The 19,844-nt window shown below is 40.2% G+C and overlaps 1 protein-coding gene across 4 annotated transcripts in view; it reads right to left on the reverse strand.

Annotated features, from left to right (window-relative positions):
* Positions 1-19,844, reverse strand: part of NEXN (nexilin F-actin binding protein) — a 44,692-nt gene that overhangs the window by 7,181 nt on the left and 17,667 nt on the right. For 2 of the 4 annotated variants that reach the window (XM_054981561.1, XM_054981560.1), the window contains exons 2-9: positions 14,205-14,289; positions 12,545-12,736; positions 12,258-12,339; positions 8,466-8,614; positions 3,829-3,873; positions 2,303-2,500; positions 1,333-1,512; positions 458-646 (exon numbers count right to left, since the gene is read on the reverse strand). In XM_054981561.1, coding sequence (XP_054837536.1) covers positions 458-646; positions 1,333-1,512; positions 2,303-2,500; positions 3,829-3,873; positions 8,466-8,614; positions 12,258-12,339; positions 12,545-12,736; positions 14,205-14,231 — 1,062 coding nt within the window. In that variant the 5' untranslated portion in view covers positions 14,232-14,289. The remainder of the gene's footprint in view (positions 1-457; positions 647-1,332; positions 1,513-2,302; positions 2,501-3,828; positions 3,874-8,465; positions 8,615-12,257; positions 12,340-12,544; positions 12,737-14,204; positions 14,290-19,844) is intronic. The other 2 variants (XM_054981563.1, XM_054981562.1) reach the window with 2 other exon arrangements.

The following is a 19,844-nucleotide window of genomic DNA, read 5'->3' on the forward strand; positions in this document are numbered from 1 at the left end:
ACTGCAGTCCAAAATACCTCCTGAAATGTTCCTGGGGTACAGAAAATCCCCCAAAATAACATGGGGGAGGGTTTAGAGGCTTGCAGGAGGAGGCTTTTCTCAACATCCTGTTGGGGAGCCGTTTATAATCTCAGGTTTTTTCCACCCTTTCATACAAATTATTAGCTTTTTCTTCACTTGTGCTTTCGGAGCATCTCCCAGGCATACTTAGAATCCACAATGGTAATTTCAATAAATTACAAATAGAACTGGCAATCATCTGTTTCAGTGAAATACCACTGGCATTTTGAAGACTATGAATTCAGGTTTCATTTAGCTTTTTTTTGTCTGTAAAAGCTTTGTTCTGAATACCGTGTGACCACAGACTGCATTTTACCATCGTACTCAAAAACCGAGAATGGAATTTCATACATAGATTCAAGGGTTATTTCCCCAGTGAATGAATTACATTACCTACCATGTTTTTTCTTGCTTCAGCAAATGCCTTTTTCTCCTCTTCTATACGCCTTCTGGCTTCCTCCTCTGTTCTTCTTTTTTCTTCTTCTTGCCGCTGTCTTTCTAATTCCTCAAAACCAAGAATCAGTTTCACAGGATGGAGCTCCCTGACAAAACTTTCACTCTCTGTATCATCACCATCTTCATTCAGCTTTTGGAAATAAAACACAGAAAAACAATCTTTTAAAATAGCAGTCAAAGGTGCAGATTAGCCTGGAGATACTGGACTTTGAAAATAGCCTAGAAAAAATCTCAGTATAAAAAATGTACAGATATGGATGTAGTTTGTTTACTAGTGAACACCAGACAGGAACATTTTTAAAGGACAAAGAATATAGTAAAGAATACATTAGTCACAATTTTAAATACAGGGGAGAAAACCCCTACAGTGATACAAACTTGCTAGGCCATAAATAATACAATGGCAACTCCCCCACTCTATACTCAAATATTTTGAATGCTCGAGCACTTACTAAGGCCACAGAAACAGCAGAATTAAAAATATTTTGGTATTTCATTGGTAAAATTGTTCTTGCTAACACATAAATGGATAATGCAATCCCTAGTAGGGGCAAATCCACACACCCTTGGCGCGTCCTGCCGTTGCGCTAAATGTTTGCTAAACACCTGGAAGTTTAGCATCTTTCTAGCATGATTTTGCGCTAGAAAGATGCTATACTTCCAAGTGTTTAGCAAACACTTAGCGCAACGCCAGGACGCGCCAAGTGTGTGTGGATTTGCCCTAGGTCTACTGGAGACTACATAATGGGGCTTTCTCACTTGCACTATGATTTTGCTATATTTCACCTTCATGAAGACTTGCATGGTAGAACATACCATTTTCTGCCTTGCTTCCTCAAAGGCACGCTTTTCCTCTTCTAAGCGTTGTCTTGCCTCCTCTTCTGCATGCTTCCTCTGATTTTTCTGTCTCTCTGTTTCCAGTTCTTCAAATGTTAGTTTCACTTTTCCAGGAGAGGGAAATGCTTTTCTTTCACTGTCTTTGTTTTCATCTTCATCCTATATAGAAAGTTTATTTCCAAAACTTAAAACTTCATATTAAATTTAAATTAATAAGTTACCTTGTTTTACTGCAATCAATGAAACCTACTTCCACATAAACACTCTTAGTATCAGGGCTTTTTTTCTGGGGAAAGAGGTGGAGGAACTCACCCAGGGCAACTCCCGGGAGGAGGAGGTGTGCCTCTCATGTGCTCATGCTTCCGGAACTATGCGATGATGTCACTTCCAGGAAGTGATGCCATCACGCAGGCCGTGGCTGCCCCAGGAGCGTTCTGTGCTCCATGGGGGGGGGCGATTTGGTCCGGATAAAGCTAAATTTGGCCCAGATCAGGCCTGAATCAGCCTGGAACACTTCCCCACCCAGCAGCAGCTGGATCTGGGCTGTTTTGGGCCCAAACTGGGCAAAACAGGCCTGAAACGGCCCGTATCAGCCTGGAATGGGCTGCCACACAGGAGGGCACTCCCCCACCCAGCAGCAACCTGAACCTGGCCATTTAGGGCCTGATCCTGGCTTAGGGCCCAAATTTGGCCAAAAGAGGCCCATATCGGCCTGGTACAGGCTGCTGCCACATGGGAGAGCACTCCCCTGCTGGGCAGCGGCCTGATCCTGGCCGCCCCTAAATGGGCCCAAAATGGCCAAAACGGGACCAAAACGGCCAAATCAGGCCATTTAAAAATATATGACACCAGTCACGTGGGTTTTTTAAAGAGTTGCCAGAACCCCATTCTAGGGCATTCCAGCTCAAAAAAAGCCCAGCTTGTAAGGATTTCTTCCTATTTTGCTTACCGCAACTGGTGAAAAATATTTGACTTCTTTAAGAGCTTGCTTTTCTTGCTCATATCTCAATTGTTTTTCTTCTTCATATTTTTGCCTTTCTTGTTCTTCTCTCTCTCTTTCTAGGTCCTCAAAACTTATTTTCATCTTCCCAGGTGATTTGGTATGCTTTACAGGAACTACAGTCACTAGCAGTGAATCGTCACCTTCCTGTTGTTAAAAAAAATGCCATGAACGTTGGGATAGAATAGCTGCTACTGAATAACCTTCTACTACAATATCAATGTGCTGGGGGGAATGAAATTCAGGGTCACAGCTGAAGTAAGCAGTCTTCCAATGATACAGCCTTTAGAAAGCAAAAAAAGATAATAGGAGTAGGTGTTGTTCCAACTTTGCTATCAGCAACAGTTCATATGCCCCATAAAACATTTACAAGCCCATCCCTTTCTGTTGTTGTCTCCCACCTGCGGTGAAGAATTTTTTGTTTGCTTGACATTCCCTCAATGATCCTTTTCCATCCCCAATCTTTTGTATATATTTTAAGTTCTGGTTTTAAATTGTTTTAATTACATTACATATGAGAATGTTTGCTAGAATTCAGTTCACAAAATGAAGTTTTGAGAAGGAAGCATGAATCCACTTTTTTGTCTGAGTGCTGTTGTAGATAATGGGCAATGTTTAATTGGCTACTGTTCAATAAATGCAGAAGAGTTTTGTAATGAATACTACTGAATAAGCACAAAGAAAATGCCCATGTCTCTCAAAGAGATATTTTAGGTTTACAAAGCACAAAGTGCTTTCCACGCAAAAAAATTATCTTAAAATCAAAAATATCCTGCAAAGACAAAGAATTTTTAACATGATTTCAATGGTGTCTTGGAGACCTGGGGCCACATCTTCATTATATTACTGTAAATGGGTGGGTTCCAAATGACAAATAACAGAGACAATAACTCAAAGGCAAATGTACGACCGTGACTGTAACAGCATTACATTGGCATAGATGATAAATGGAAGAGCTGCTCTAAGTGCTACCACACCTTCACATTTACTCTGGTACTATGCATCCCATGATCCATCAATTCATTCAGCAACTCAGTCATTGTTCTATTCTGATAGCAAAATTCTAAGGAAAACATTGTCATCCACATATCTCCCTAGCAGATGTTATTTTTGAGTGCTCTTCATATTACTCTAGAGAAACACATGACTGATCTGACGTAACAGTTTACTTTAAGAGATTAGATGAAAAAATGGAAAGCAAAGTAAAACATGTAACATGCATGCCACCAAGTGGCAAAGAGTCACACAAAAGTCACATGTAAGTAATAAGCAAAATAATAGTAATTCTGAAGATACATTTACCTTGGGGACAGGGGTGGTGTCAAAATGTGTTAAAAACAACATCTAACAGTGTTCATTTACAAAAGTGATCCCGCATATTCCCCCAAAATCTAACTCAGTAATTTTCAACCCAGGCATTATTACAATATAAAAGTGAAATGGGTGTATGTTGCATTGTAAAGAAGTCTGGTTACCTCTGATGTTGATTCAGTTCCCGAATTGTTATATTGTTCATCAATCTATTAAATAAGAATTTTAATACTGTTACTTTGGCTCTCTGCCTTCTCCTTTCAAACAGAAAATGAAAATACTGATGAGTCTATAAATGAAAATTTGGCACCGAATTGTGCAAATGTAGTGTACTCCACTTACAATGTGTATGGTTAATTGATACAATCACTTATGTCCTGATCAGTCTCCAGGAAAAAAATCTTAACCCAGTAAGTGGCTCAAGCCAATATAATACCCCATCTCCACTACCATGCGGAGCAAAACAGCACAACTTGTGATCCATCAAGTCAAACCCAACCCTCCCAACATCTACTATGGCCTGACAGGTTTTCAACAACCCTCCCCCAATTTTTGCAGCTATAGACAGGCATCAAAAATAGGAGAGTTATCATGCCTTGGGTGAACTGCCTTAGATGGGTAGTAGAGTGGTTTGGGGATGATGAGTCATAAGTTGCACAGACATGGTATGAAGAAAGTAATAAGTGAACTTGGCTCTCCCCTGTTTAGTGAAATGTATCTCTCTGTGGTCTATACCCTTTAGAATCCATGACCGATCCATAGTCAGGGACAGCCTGTTTAAATGCAGTACAGCCCCAGTAATGTGTTACTTTCTCCACATGGTAATGCACCTGAAACTCTTACTGAGTTGAAATCTCCCCCAGGATAGTAGTGTCTAACCAGGACCTTTGTCTATACAAAACTCAGACACCACTGTTTCATGCATTTTATTACGTTCTCAAATATGAACACCAGAGTACAAAGTATGGGCACTGTTAACTATGAAGCACCTGCACACTGAAAATTTGATGCGCATCCCTTTTAAAATATTCACAAGCAGTGACTGGAAAGTATCAAGCTCCTGCTTCCTAGTAATTAAAATGTCATTCCTGATTTTTATAAGCAGGTCCTTCAGTCTTGACAAAGTGATGATGTGCTCAAATGTTCCACCCAAATACAAAACCTAGTGTCAACACTATCCTATGTGCTTCTCTTTTTTTAATACTATACATTGTCATTTCATTGACAGGATCCAGTGGCCACTCTCTTTAGTGTTATTATTATTAGTTTTTTATTATTAGTTACCTGCACTTCACTTTACATTGTGACAATTATACTTAAAAAGCCAATTATTTTCTGACAGGCAAGCGTGTCTTGGTTATATCCTACAACAATGAGCATTTGTTACTTGCCAACAGCTAAGTGCCAAGAGAAGAAAATTTACAAAAACCACCTTTCCAATGAAAAGTTGAGACCAATATAAATGTTACAGCCATGTGGAAAGGAGGGGGCTGGAACAGTGAATGGACTAATTGGTAACTGTACCCTAGGGGCTAAATGAACTGCAATTTTTAGTCAGAAAACTGAGGGAAGAGGCTTTCAGTCAGTATATGAGTGTTAGGCTTTCAATCAGTATATGAGTGACAGTGTATTAGTGTTATAAGAGTGAATGGATTAATCGGTAACTGCCCTGGGGCCGAATCAACTGCAATTTTTAGTTAGAAAACTGAGGGAAGAGGCTTTCAGTTAGTATATGAGTGTTAGGGGCTTTTACCTGAATCGGGCCCGATTTGTAAAGCTTTAGGGTTCCTGAATCGCCTCCCACTTCCTCCCATTGGCGTGGAGTGTTTTAAAGCTCAGAGAAGCGCTTTTCATTGCACCTAGAGAGTGCAAACACTCTGCGCATTTGTGGGGTATAACAGGCAGGTAGGTAAGGAGCCAGTCAGCCAGTAATTAAAGGGATTTCAAAATTCAGAGGGGAGGAGGATTTTTTGGCAGAACCGGCAAGCTTTTGCAATTCAATGTCCAAAATTCTGCGCTTGATTGATATGCATTTGAAAGAGGGTGCATAAATAATGAATCTAAAGGTAAACCCATTGTAGTTATTTTTTTCTCTATGCAGGCAGTCCAGTTGGAGATGGTAAATTCTGACAGCATTTGATGTAAAAAGCTCCTGGGGCCAGCATTATAGTGCACTCGTAGCTAATAATTAATTGACATAAGCCATGCTCTTGTTTCTACCATGTTAAGGCCGGTTTCTAAACAAAGTACTGCATATGGAACACAGCATGGGAGACCCATGATTTTCCGCACGAACTTGGATTGGACTCTTTCAATACTAGCCTTGAAGGCACTTACCCATGCTGGAATACCATACAGTAACTGTGGAATCACTTTGGCCTTAAAAACTTAGAGCGGCTGGAACAAACTGATTGCCTCTATTGAAAAAGAAACATGAGATAGCTGATGCGCTAATGGTAGCTATATTAATTGTTGATTTACGATGGCTGAGATCCATACCCCTGCTTTAGAGATAAACAATACTCTCTTAAATGTGGCGAATCCTTTAGTAATGCTAATTGCTGGGAGGTACTGGTTGTCCCATTGGAGTCTCTACATTGAAAAGACTAATTGGCCTACTTGGGGAAGGGAAGAAAGCAGGGACTTTTCAAATGCTAATCAAGAACGCAGAGCAAAACACTTAGTTGTATTGTTGTAAGGTAGTACAACTCTACATCCCTGCCCTGACCACCAAACATTAAAAAAATCTCAGTTTTGTTGGTGTCAGCAATTACATCGAAGCAGTTCAGTGTTAAAATGCAAACGGTAGTGTTTTTTTCTCATTCACACACATACAATCTTCAAGACATACTACCCATATTCAGTTACCAGAAACCATCCTTGCTAAACCTTAAATATTATCTTCAATAAGTCAGATTTCTTGAAATATCTGCTTCCTGTATGTATCTTCTAACTTACATGTCTGAAAGGCATATATATACTTCTAGGGGCAAATTTTACCATCAGTGTTTTGTGGCCACCAGACAAATTTGCATTAATAAAAGTAAAACACATACATACATAAATCGGGTTACTGTAGTTATTTAATTATACCACCGTGATATTTTGTGGCCTTAGCTAGATTGATAAGAGTTAAACAAAAAAATCCCCGCCACAAATTGGAATTGTTATTATATGGGATCAAACTAAAACTGGATTAATCACAGTAAGGGGAGTGGGTGAAGTTGTTTAAATTAAGTCAGCTGATTGGGGATTAAGCCATTGGATTGTGGGCAATAAATTATTGGCCTTTAGAATTAATGTAGCATTGTATGGCTTCTAATTATTTGTGTATGGCTTGAAATTATTGGGAATGATACATATTGTTGGTATTCTGTATTCTAGGATTCTGCATTGTACTATATTGAGTTTTAAATATTTTTAGATAATTGTTGATGATTTTAATGTGTTATGCTTCCTTGTTGTTAGCTGTCCTGAGCCCGTTCATGGGGATAGTGGGGTGTGTATGTGTATATATATATATATATAAAAAAGTGTAAGCAGAGGTGCCTCAGGAAAAAGACCTCAAAGACATTCACATGGACTCTAGCTCCACTGTATAATTATAATGCAATGACAATTAACACTTCACACTAGAGATTGGAACGAAGTGGGGAAAAAATGAACCGTGCAGTTCGTAGTTCATCGCATTTCACAAACCATGAACCATGAACTTTCATGAACCTGCCCTGGTTTGCGAACCGGTTTGTTTGGTTCATGAAAACGTCAGCAAATTGTCACTTCCGGCTCGGCAGAAAGTCACTTCCGGGCCAACAGAAGGCCACTTCCGGATCAGCAGAAGATCTGTAGGAAGTCCATCCCCTGTTGCCTAGGAAACTGATTGCTCGGCACCAGGCTGTCTGCAGTGACGAACCAAAAAACAAACCATATGAACCAGCCTAAAGTTTGTGGTGGTTTGTCAGAAATGGGCTCTGACGAGCCACCGGTTCGTGAACCACGAACTGGCCCAGTTTGTCATGAACTTTGGGTTGTATTTCGGTTTGTGCCTATGTCTACTCCACGCAGATGCTACTCAAACAATAAAGACAGTAGTTATGGTATACTGCATGCACAGAAGTGATTTCTGTTCTCTAATGTCCATGAAGAAGTCAAAGCAAACTGAAACTTGCCTAGTTTTACCTCTTGTCCCAAATAACAAGACTGGCTACTGTTTGTACAGACACCGTATTTTCAGACACAGTATTTGTGATTTGAAAATATAAAAATCTGATAAAGAAAAATTAAATTCAACCATTTAAAAAATCATAAAATCAATTTAACTATTTGATTGATGAATACCTAAGTCCAAGCTATATTAATAGGTAAGTATGAATAGGCAGGCAATGAGACAAACAGTGCAGTCCTAAACAGAGTTGATTTCCATGGATTTTGACTGGAGTAACTCTGCTTAGGATTGCACTGAAAATGTTTCAGAGATGAAATGTAAATGAACAGTAGAGAAAAAAATTAATACCTTTAGTTATTTTCAATGTAACACTGACATGGTTAAAAGAGTTTTCTTTTAAAATGTATATATAATATGAAGCTTTGATTGTACAGTGAAGTGGATTCTGCAGATCCATCTGCTGGCAGAAATTATTTCATCCAGTGGAAGACTCCTTCTGTCAGAGGAAAAACATGCTTCCATAAGCAGAACAGATGCACAGGATCCAACTCACATGGCGAATGTTATTGTATATTTTTTATTAGCATGAGTTGCTTTTTTATTAAAAAGATAGTTTGTTAATTCTTCTAAATATACCTCTTGTGCCTTCTTTGCCAGTTCTCTCTGAATTTTCCTCTTCTCTTTCATGTCTTGTTCAATTCTTCGGTGTCTTTCTTCTTCCATTCTTTTTCTTTCTTCCTCTTGCCTTTGCTTTTCCATTTCAGCAAACTTTCCTTTGACAGTTCCTATAAACAGTAAAAAACAATTAATTTAATCTTTGTTCCTCTGCTTATACTGCCGCTCTGCTGTCAAAAGCAGCAGTCAAGCCATGAATAACAATGGTAAATTTTAAAAAATCACAGATTAGAAATAATTTTTAAAATCCTAAAATTCAGAATTGCAATTTTAAAGAAGTCCCAAAATGCATCCTAGCAATATAAGAATTTTTAAAAAATTCGTTAATACTTGGATTTATAATTTATTTATTTTTATTTATTTACGTTATTTATAGTCCGCCTTTCTCACTGAGTCTCAAGGTGGATAATCAGGAGCCCTGTGGCGCAGAGTGGTAAGCTGCAGTACTGCAGCCCAAACTCTGTTCACGATCTGAGTTCAATCCTGGCAGAAGCCAGGTTCAGGTAGCCGGCTCAAGGTTGACTCAGCCTTCCATCTTTCCGAGGTTGGTAAAATGCGTACCCAGTTTCCTGGGGGCAAAGTGTAGATGACTGGGGAAGGCAATGGCAAACCACCCCGTAACAAAAAGTCTGCTAAGAAAACATAGTGATGCAACATCCCTCTATGGGTCAGTAATGACTCAGTGCTTGCACAGGGGATTACCTTTACCTTTTTATCAAAGACATTTCAATAAACATGGGGTATATATATGCACATTTGCAAAGATTTTAAAAAACAGCAGAAACCCAATATAGAGCTGAAGAAAAGTTGAAACAGAGCATAAGCAATTATAAACAAATAGTTTATGTAGAGAAATTCAGCAGCACAGTAGGCTGAAAGACTTTTAAGGTCTGTCATAGACACTGCTGAGAAAGCAAAACAATTTCACTTGCATAATAGAGAATAGGCACTGAATGGCCTGCCAGTTTACGGTCATGCAAGCCATCCACAGTAAGTTTCAGAGAGAGATTATAAAGGTAAAGATTGAAAAGTAGCGAGGCCAGGTATCCTCCCCTGGTGGCTACAACGGGTTATTTAAATAGCCCTGATAGTTATATTGCACTCTCAGCTTGGATGGAGCATAGAACTGTTAAATTGTTTAAGAGTATAGGTGGTATAGAGATGGCCTTTAGTTCCTCCCACTGTCACCTATGCAAGTTATGATCAAGTGCTACTTCCAGATCAATAAATGCAGCATATAGTTTACTCTTTCTTGAAAGAGATACATTTCAGCCAAATGGGGAAGAACATGGGCATGGTGCAGGGTAGAATTCCCCTTCCTGAATCCTACCTGTCATTCATCCAAGATTCCAGTTTTAGGAATAAATGGGCTGCATATAATTTACCCAAAACAGAGAGAAGGCTAATTGGATGATAGTTAGCAGGGTAGTTATTATCCTCTTTTATTTAAATTGGGATAGCAGACCTGCATGGGTGAGGTATGTTCCCAGGTGTGTCGATATCCATAAATAATTTTGCAACTACTGGGGCCCACCAGGTGGGATCAGCTTTAAACAGATCTGGAGGAATATAATCTGGCCCTGGGGCTTTGCCAGCCTTTAAACGGTTTTAAATGAAATGATTTCATTCACAGATACCGGCTCCTAATGAAGCAGATTATCAGAAAGATCAGTATCGCCAGAAGGAAGATTAACCATAAAATTATTCCATTATTTATTAAAATAGTACTTCCAAACCACCAGGGCATTTGCTGGGACATTTTAAGACCATTGGTGACTATTTGTCAGAATAAATCGTTATCTTTATTTGCTGAAGCATTCTGTGGCAGGGAACAAATTGCTGTTCTCTGAGACGGTCTGCAAAGTTTAAGTTGTTCTGTGAACATCGCTTTAGACTTTATATAAAAAGCAAAAGAAGAGGTGGAGTTTGATGACTTGAAAAGATAATAGACCCTCCATCTCAAAGTCAGGCACCTGCATTCTGGATCAAACCACCTGCTCAGGTAAGATGGAGTTGGGCCAGGGGCACAGCATAATTGGATGCATCAAATGGAAAAATGAGTTGAGATGATCACTTTTTATTTATTTATTTCCTTAATTTATAGTCTGCCTTTTTCACTAAGTCTCAAGACAGATTGTACAGTGCAAGTCAGTCAATTTCAAGGATATTTCAATAAACAATGTATATAAATGGATATATAAATGCAAATTTGAAAATATTTAAAACCAGCAGAAACCCAATACAGAGTTGAAGAAATGCTGAAACAGCATCAGTTCTAAGACTGACATATTAAATAACAGAACTACTCAGTAGGATCATTCTCACAGCAACAGGTAATACATAGTAGCACATAGTAGCAGTCTATGGTCCCTATCTCTAGTGATGCATCTCTTTGAGACCACTTTATTTATTTATTTATTTATTTATTTATTTATTTATTTATTTATTTATTTCCCGCCCTCCCCACAAGCAGGCTCAGGACAGGTCACAACATATTAACAGCAATTACAACAATATGTAAATACCATAAATACTATAAAATATAACTTAAAACCATATAAAACAGTAAAATAATAAAATAGTGCAACAAGGACCTCAAAGATGTGGCAGGGTGGTAATTTCAGTACATATCAGCATGGGTAGGCACAAGAGATCTCAGGCTTTGGAAGCGGCGCAGACCAGGCAAGGGACCAGCATGATAGTTTTCAGTACAGCCCTCCTTACAGTACAGCTCTCCTCTAAGTTAACTCGGAGACTTCATTTGGTACAGAATGCTGCAGCTCAGTTATTCTGTATTTACTCAACTAGCTACCAAGCAGTTGCTGAGCTCCATTCCTACCACAGAGAGGACATGACTCCATGCCCTGGAAGTTTTTGGTTTTTTTAAGAAATAGGTGGAAACGTATTTTCCCTACAGATCTAAGGGAGGAACATATGGAACAAAGTGTTCCAGAACAGAGTGGCTTTAAATTATGAATGGCTTTTATAATCAATGCTTTGAATGGGGCATGGAAGTCATGAGGTAGACAGCATGTGCAGTTAGGCCAGAAAAGGATAAATATGTTCCCTGCTTGTCTCCTCTCTTGGGAGATGAGTCACAGCATTCTGCACTAGCTACGGCTTCCTAATAGTCTTCAAAGGCAATTTAATGTATTTACCATACTTAATGCATTGAATGTTCCCTCAGCGGCATAGCATGGGTTGCAGGCACCTGGGGCACTCCTGGCAGATGGTGCACCTGTCACCATGTGCACACATGCAAAGCATGCACACTCCCAGGACTGCACAATGACGTCACTTCCCAGAAGTGACATTGCGCAGCGCATGCATCCCCCCCCCCCGGAGTGCTTCCCACCCGTTATCTGGCAGCATGCTCCCGGCCAGCAGCCACTGCAAGACCCAGAGGGCCAGCTCGACGCCCAGCAAGCCAGTTTCCCCGTCAGTGTGACAGGTGGCCAGGGCAGCACAGACGGCATCTCAGCCCTTTCACGCAGCTGCCCATGCTGCTGCTGCTAGCTCCGCACACTCTCAGCCAGCAGCTACTGCAGAAGGGCCAGCTCAGCACCAGCAAGCAAGCCAGCCAGCAGCCGTGCCCACCACCCTCTCTTTGATGGTGCCTGGAGCAAGTGACCCCCCCTGCCCCCCCAAATATGGCCCTGTGTTCTGTAAACTGCAGTAAATACCTGAAGCTCCTAAAATATGGATGACTGGGCCAAATCTCTCAAAACATGGACTTTCTCTCTTCATTCTTACCTGTTAGTTTTGGAACATAAGCTTTTTCTACTTTAGAAGACAGAGTTTCTTCGTCGTCATCAGAAGCAAGTAATTCTTTCATCTAAGTAACGGAGCAGAGATATTAATGTGGTTGACTTAAAAAAATTGAAATAAAGATTATAAAGAGATTTTATACAAGATTAGAAAACAGTTGTTATAGGAATATCAAACTATACAGATTTTACTGCAGCATAAAAATCTGCAAGTTATTTTAAAAGCTTAAAATGTTTAAAAAAATAGAAAAAAGTATTTGCAGAGAAAATGACCTCCTGCTTTCTCCTGTTCCATTCTCTCTCTCTAATATATTGTTCTTTTCTTCTTTGCTTTTCCTCTCTAGATCGTCTTTGATTTCTTTCTTCCCTTGCTTTCTGCATGGCTTCAAATTTATCCTTTACATCACCCTTCTGAAGTTTGGGCACATAGGACTTTGGGACAGGTTTAGACGAAGAAAGGATAATCTTTGTGAAGATGTAGAGAAGGTGGAGAGTAAGATGAGAAAAGAGAATAGAAACAGATGAAGTGAAGTTAAACAGTAAGACAGAATGTGAGATTTATTTAATCAGCAGAAACAAGTTGTTTACTATCCAAAGGTGCATTATGCTACGTACATTTACATTCTTTTTTATAATGAAGAAAAAATGTCTTGGACTGGTTTGCTTATCACTGCCAGCCCCAGATTCTGAGAGGATTCCTGCACCTGTACGAATTGGACAGTAGTAGAATTTTTTCTAATTTCCTTTAGCATTCTCCAGTGCAGCATGAGAAAAGCTATGTTTGGCAGACATTTCCCCTTGCAGAGCCCAGGAACCTTCTCAAGAACAGGATCTGGCAACTCTAGTCTTGTTTCTATTGAATCTAGTCTTGATTCTCCCAATAACTTAGATGTATAACCTGAAAAACAGGTTCTGTTTAAATTTAAATAAAGGCTCCACTGCTAGTAGAGCCAAAGACTCTGGACATTGTAAATTCCAGCTGCATACATCCCGCTACTTCTACTGAAACTATGACTAATTTGAGAATATGACAGTTGCGCTGAATTTTTTAAAATGTCTATTCTTCAATCATTGCTTTAGTACTTATACATGTGTCAGTATATAAACATACATAGAACTACTTCTTGGTCTAGAAGTCAGATGTATACATGGTTAAGTTATATGCTGCAAAGAGAGGGGATGCAGGGACAGGGGGATTAAGTCTTCCTGTCCATGCCATTTTTCTAGCCTGTAATGGCACTAGAAAAAAACAGGGCAAATAGCAGTTCCTTGGGACCATTTCAGGTTGGGAAAAGGACATGGGAGAGAAAGCTAATCTTGTTCACACCGTCCACATCCTGATCCAAATCAGGCCCCCACATGCCTGGAAATTGAATTCTGAGCATGGAATGTGCAATGCACATCTGATCAAAAGCCCTCATGGTGGACCTGGGAAAGATACAAGGATTATATAGGGTTTGATCCACAATACACTTTCCATTAATGGAAGGGGAAGGGCAATTTTTGCAAATTCTCCTCCTCCTGGTGCAGAATCCCAATTTGCCCCTTGTTCTACTCATTGGTTTCCGTGTCCCCCCGGAACAGCATATGGGGGGGAATACTGGAATGCAGAGGGAGGGGGAAAGCAGAAAAGTTCTGCTTTCTCTCTTTTAGTGGAAAATTTGGTCTAGATTCAACCCATAGTGAAGTCCATGAACTCTAATGAATTCATAGATCTTCCCCACCCCATTCATTCAGTAACTGGAGTCAATCTGCTTTACTTTGTACATCACTTGAATTTCTTGATGGTGATAACGAAGCTTATAGTTATATCCCAAATCTTATGTCTTCTTGCCAGTTGTCCTGCCTCTCTAGGCTGGCCCACTTATTATCACGGCTCAAAGACTTATTATGTTGTTACTTTCACGTTAAAGCCAGAAAACTTCACACATACCTCCGCCTTCTGTGCAATGTCATTCATAGTTGCTTTCTGGGATCCAGCACCAGATGTGTGTAAAATGTATGTTTTCAGGATTTACCTTGTTAAAAAAAAAAGATTTTTTACTGCCATACAAGTAATATATTTTAATTAGCCCTTTACTGGTAATCTAGGGTTACAGAATATATGCTTAGTTGTGTCACAGATGAAGCAGGATCACAGCCTGGTATGAATGAAGGCAGGAATAAAGCAATCCTTTTGGTGTACTTTCTAATGTTCATTATAAGTTTCCACTATTTAATTGCTATTAATAAAAAAATGCACCATTTATCCCAAATAAAACACAGACCATCTAAACCAAGATCAGAGCACTGACAACTGAATTAAAGTATGAGAAGACAGGTTTTCCAAACTCTATAGATAGTAAAGTAAGTCAAAAAAGGGTACATTTCTTAATCTGCAGAAGACTACTTCTTTAGGAATCTACTAGGAATAATGACAATAAGTAATGCAGCTAAAAAATTTTTTTGCTTTGTTCAGCTGAATTGTACCCAACCTGAAATGGCCCCATGGAACCGCAAATAGGCCTAGCTACTTTAGTAATACTTTATTTTCATATTAGAGATCCCAGGTTCTCCAGTGGGGGGGATTCCCCATTCCCACCCTCCATCCCCCAGACACCACTCACCTGGCTGGCGAGGGGGGTGGGTGGGAGAACAGGTCTCCTAGGTGTACTCCTAAGATGGCACGACAACGTCACTCCCAGGAGTAACATCATCACACCACTCCAAGAGCCCTCTTGAGCTTTGCAGTGGGACAATTTTGGCCCCACATGGACCAAACTGGACTCGTTTGAGGCCCCAATCAGCCCAATGACAAGCATGCACCCCCACGCAATGACATCACTTTCAGGAGGTGACATCATCATACAGGAGTACGAAAGGAGCAAAGAAGGTGAATGGTAGGTCCCCCTCCTTCAGGAGGGTAAGGGGACCTGGCAATCCTATTTCATATTCATGTCTCAGGCCTATAAGTGCTTTGTGTAAGGAAACACATTGCAATTAAAACATTTGACTTTCCTCTCACATTACATGGCCTCAACACACTTTCCTAAGAGGCTGTAGACTTGCATTGTAGGCAATGCAAGCACTAGGTCTGAATGATAATGTGGGAATTTCACATATATGTGGGTATTGCAGATATGGGATACAGAAATTGTAAGCAGATGCTACTTTAAATAATATATTTACATAGCTTCCCAGAACTACAAAAATTACTACAAATTTTTTGCCCACACAGTCTATGACAGGGCAGCCTACTTCATACAGTGCATCTCTGCTAGCCCATGAATACTTTTAATTAGAGGTGTGAGATCTAGCAACTGGGGATAAAAAAGGAATTTATGCCAATCCAGCGAAATATGGCTTTCCCAGATCAAATTAGAGAATCCTGGATCTGATCCGGGAACCCAGATCAAGAGTTCGGATAAGTCTAGGTTAATCTGGGAAACATGGCTTCAGCCTCTTGGCTGGCGGCTTACCTATCTTCTCCTGTGTTTTTTTCCAAGAGGAGAGGGGGAGAAGGGAGGGGAGATTGAAGCAGGGAGGTGGGAGTGGGTGGCCAATCCATGCAGGAGCTCTTCTTGTCTGGCCAATAGAATTCTTTGAGAAGGAGAAAGCTTTTTTCAAACTGCCTGCAAAGGAATTTTTTTTAAAAGCAGGCTTGGCTTTTTGGGTGGTCTGTGCTGAGTGTTGATGGCTCTCCTGCCTGGCCTGCTCTAGCCTCTTTGCCTTTTGAGAAGGCAAAGATTTGCTGCCTGCCTACTGCTACATGCTGAGACTTGCGCTGCCTGCTGTCTTTGGGGGGAAGGGAATTGGCCTAGTGACTGAGAGGGACAGGATGGGAACAGGGGAGGGACAAGTTTTGTCTTACAGTTAATCTTTTAAAAACTGCTGTTGTGGGGACATGCTTTGGCTTTTGCCAAATAACTTGGCGGGGGGAAATAGGATAAAGGTTTATAAAATTATGTATGGGATAGAGAGAGTGGACATAGAGAATTTTTTCTCCCTTTCCCTAAATACTAGACCTTGAGGGCATCCAACGAAGTTGATGGGCAGTAGATTCAAGATAGACAAAAGGAAATCCATGGTCACACAATAAGTGATTAAAATGAGGAATTTGCTGCCAGAGGATTTGGTGATGGCCACAAGCACAGACTGCTTTAAAAGGGGATTAGATAGATTAATGCAGGATAGGTCTATCACTGGCAATGATGATGAGAGGAAACCTCCACATCCTGAGATAGTAAACCTCTGACTACCAGTGCTGGGATACAATGACATCTTCCAGACAGTCTTAATGTTCCAATTTCATTTCCCTTAGTTATCTTTTTTTCCCATTGTTTTCTCACAGCTTTGTTGCATATCCCTTGCTGTCCTGGTTTTTCTTTATTTCCCCCTTCTGAAACTTATCTTCCCCCAATCTTTTTTCCTGAAACATCTTGATTTCATTTTTTGCCAGTCTGTAATGCCTGTGTCATTTCTCATTGCCCATCTCCATTTTGTTTGGTATGAAGTGCGTGGTGAAAGGCTGTTTTTAATATGCATGCTAGGAATATATCTAAACAGCAATAAACCATGCATGTGCTAAATGAACTTGCATGGGCAATCAGAATGTTGGAAACAAGCAGCCAGTCATCTCTTTGCTGCCACCTGGAACATTCCTTCTAAAAGCACACTTGAGCACCATACCTGAGCACCATTTTCATTTCCAACATGCAATCTAAAGAGAAAGAAAAGTGCATGCCTGTGGAAGTACCTGGGGTCACCTGAAGAGAAAGACAAACCAGTGCCTTTCTGTTAACCTGCGGTGAGCAGAAGCTTCAGGGTGCTTCTCATCCCCCATGCCCTCCATCCTGCCCAGCATGACCTCCACAGACACAGCAAAACAGACACCTGCCAACAATGGTCCAGCACTGTAACTAATCTATTCACGGCTTTTTTGTAGTGTTATTCACCAGTACCAAATACTGGCACCTTTTGAGGAACTCTCCCAAATCCTGAGGGGAGAACTGTTGGCAATCAACACAACCATATATATGAGTACCAGTCCCTTTTATTTAAAAAGCACTATGCCTATTCAAAAGTTCACAATTAACAATTTACAAATCACAATACAGCTACAAAAAGCATTTCTTGGTGTTAATGACGATTTATTGATGGTTAGGTGACTGAGAAGCAGAATTTGCCTTGGTATTAACCACTATCCCCCAAACACACATATGCACACTCACAAACTTCTATGAATGAAATACGTCCACAATAAGAATGAGTTTTGGTCCTGACTTAAGGACTATAAATACAGCAAAGTTCTTTACTGATGAACAGAACAGGACAACTAAACATTGCAAGGCTGCCTTCAACAATAACCTTCCAAAGCAACATCCCCTTATTCCTACAATTGGCCATGATCATAGCTATGCTGAATTCTTTGGCTACTGCCTGTAATTCAAAAAAGGAAGGACAGCACAGCCAATTAAAACAACAAGCCAAACATGAGAAAGTAGCCGACCAATCAAAGACCAAACATATAAATTCAAAGTATGATTAGCTGGTGGACTTTGGGGATGGTAAGCGATTAAGAGAGACAGTGATACAGTGCATGCATTAGATAGATTGCTCCAGCTCAAGTGCAAACCCACCCACCCCAAACACTGCAAACTAAACAGTCTGTAAAGGAAATTCTACATAAAAAAACGGAAGCATGGAATGATTACCCCAAATATGTTGTGATCAGAGGCACCCTGGAGATGAGGAAAAACCAAACTGAGGCTGCAGTGTGGAAGATACCAACATCAGGGAAAGGCCTCGGCCTCTGTGCCCTGGTTGACCACTGTGTGAGGCAGGATGTTGGACTGGATGGACCCCTGGTCTGATCCAGGATGGCTCTTCTTATGTTCTTACGGATTTATAAGAACTCAAATATGTTGTATAATAAAGTAAAAAAGCTTTTTGTGCCATATATAAGAACATTCCTGGCCCTACCTCCAGGTGAAATGAAATCCTGCTCTCTAGTAATAGTTGACATGGTGACCCCTGGTGGGGTTCTCATGGCAAGAGACTGAGGTGGTTTGCCGTTGCCTGACTCTGCAATCCTGGTCTTTATTGGAGGTCTCCCATCCACGTACTAACCAAGGTCTACCCTGCTTTGCTTCTGAGATCTGACAAGATCAGGCTCCCCTGTGCTATCCAGGTCAAGTGATACTGTTTTTTCACTGTGACAAGCAGGAACAAAGCATGGCTGGCTATGTCCCTGTATAAATGTCCAAGAATCAATACCCTTCATACAAGCTTATTCTAATCCTACAAGTTTGTATCACCCACATCTCTTACAAAAAGGGTATCATAGACATCAAGGCTGAGCTTCTTTGATACCTCTCAGCATATTTAAACCTTACAAAGGAAGTTACATTCAGTAAGGCCAAAATCCTGTGAATCTCATTTCATTAGATGTTCAGATTAACCTGAAAGTAATAGTCTAACACCAGGTACACTGTTCTTCATCATAATAGTTCCATCGCTGTAGCGCTTAAGAGTAATTTTTTCGTACACCCTGTTGATACCCATGGAAATGATCTGCAGTTTGGTAAATCAATGTAAATTATTAAAAAGGGGAGATGGAGAAATACTGGACACTGTTTATCTACAACAGCTTCTAAGTGCTACAAAGGGCCAGGCCAGTGGAATAAACTTCCTCTATTTGTCTATCATGTAGTTTTAGTGCATCACCTCCCATTCCTAGCAGAATATATGCATTGGAACAATGACTTGCCTAAGCCATACCATGAGTTAAAGGCTAGTGTTTAGCCACATCAGGCAGATTCTCTGAAAAGGTGGCATATACATTTTATAAATAACATTACCAACAGGGATTAGCCCTGCAATCTATTTATACAGAAGAGCAATCCTAAGCATGTGCAAAATGCTTTTCCCTTACATTATACAGCTTTCAGGTGAGAGAGACAATGATTTCCTGGCAGGTTTGAACCATTTATATTAACACAAAGAAACATAACATTTGATGTGATCAAGCCGCCAACCTGAAATTCTCAGTGGTAGGAATTAATATTATGGGGATAATGAGTCTGTATAGTACAGAAAAATCTTAATTCAAGTAATTTCTAATATGCTTATGGATGTTTTAGTTAATATAATTTTGATAAAATTTAAGTCCTGCCATGTTACCCCAGTGTCTCTGCATTCACTGTCCAGAAAACTGGAAACAGATTTACTTCCTGTCAAGCAACCAGGCAGAATACTACCAGCACATTTTCCCCTAGGACTATAAGATAAAGAGCAGAGACCCGGGGGGCGGGGGGTTGTTTTACTTGGATGCAGAATATTTCCTTTTAAGAATCATTTTACTGAAGTTGGACAGTTTGCTGATGTTCACAGTGCTCAAGCAGACAGTAGCTACTGCTGAAGACTGGCTACAGTCAAATATGGGTGGAGATCTTATTTTGGAAGCCAGGGTGGTCAAACTGTTTACTCACTACTATTCAGTCAGAAGCTATTCTCCAGAGTAACCTATGTCTAAGTCCTTCAGATCCACATATTACAGAGAACATGTCTTGTGTTAACCTTGAGCACATTATAG

This window comes from Eublepharis macularius, chromosome 5, assembly GCF_028583425.1.
Source record: "Eublepharis macularius isolate TG4126 chromosome 5, MPM_Emac_v1.0, whole genome shotgun sequence".
Lineage (NCBI taxonomy): Eukaryota > Metazoa > Chordata > Lepidosauria > Squamata > Eublepharidae > Eublepharis > Eublepharis macularius.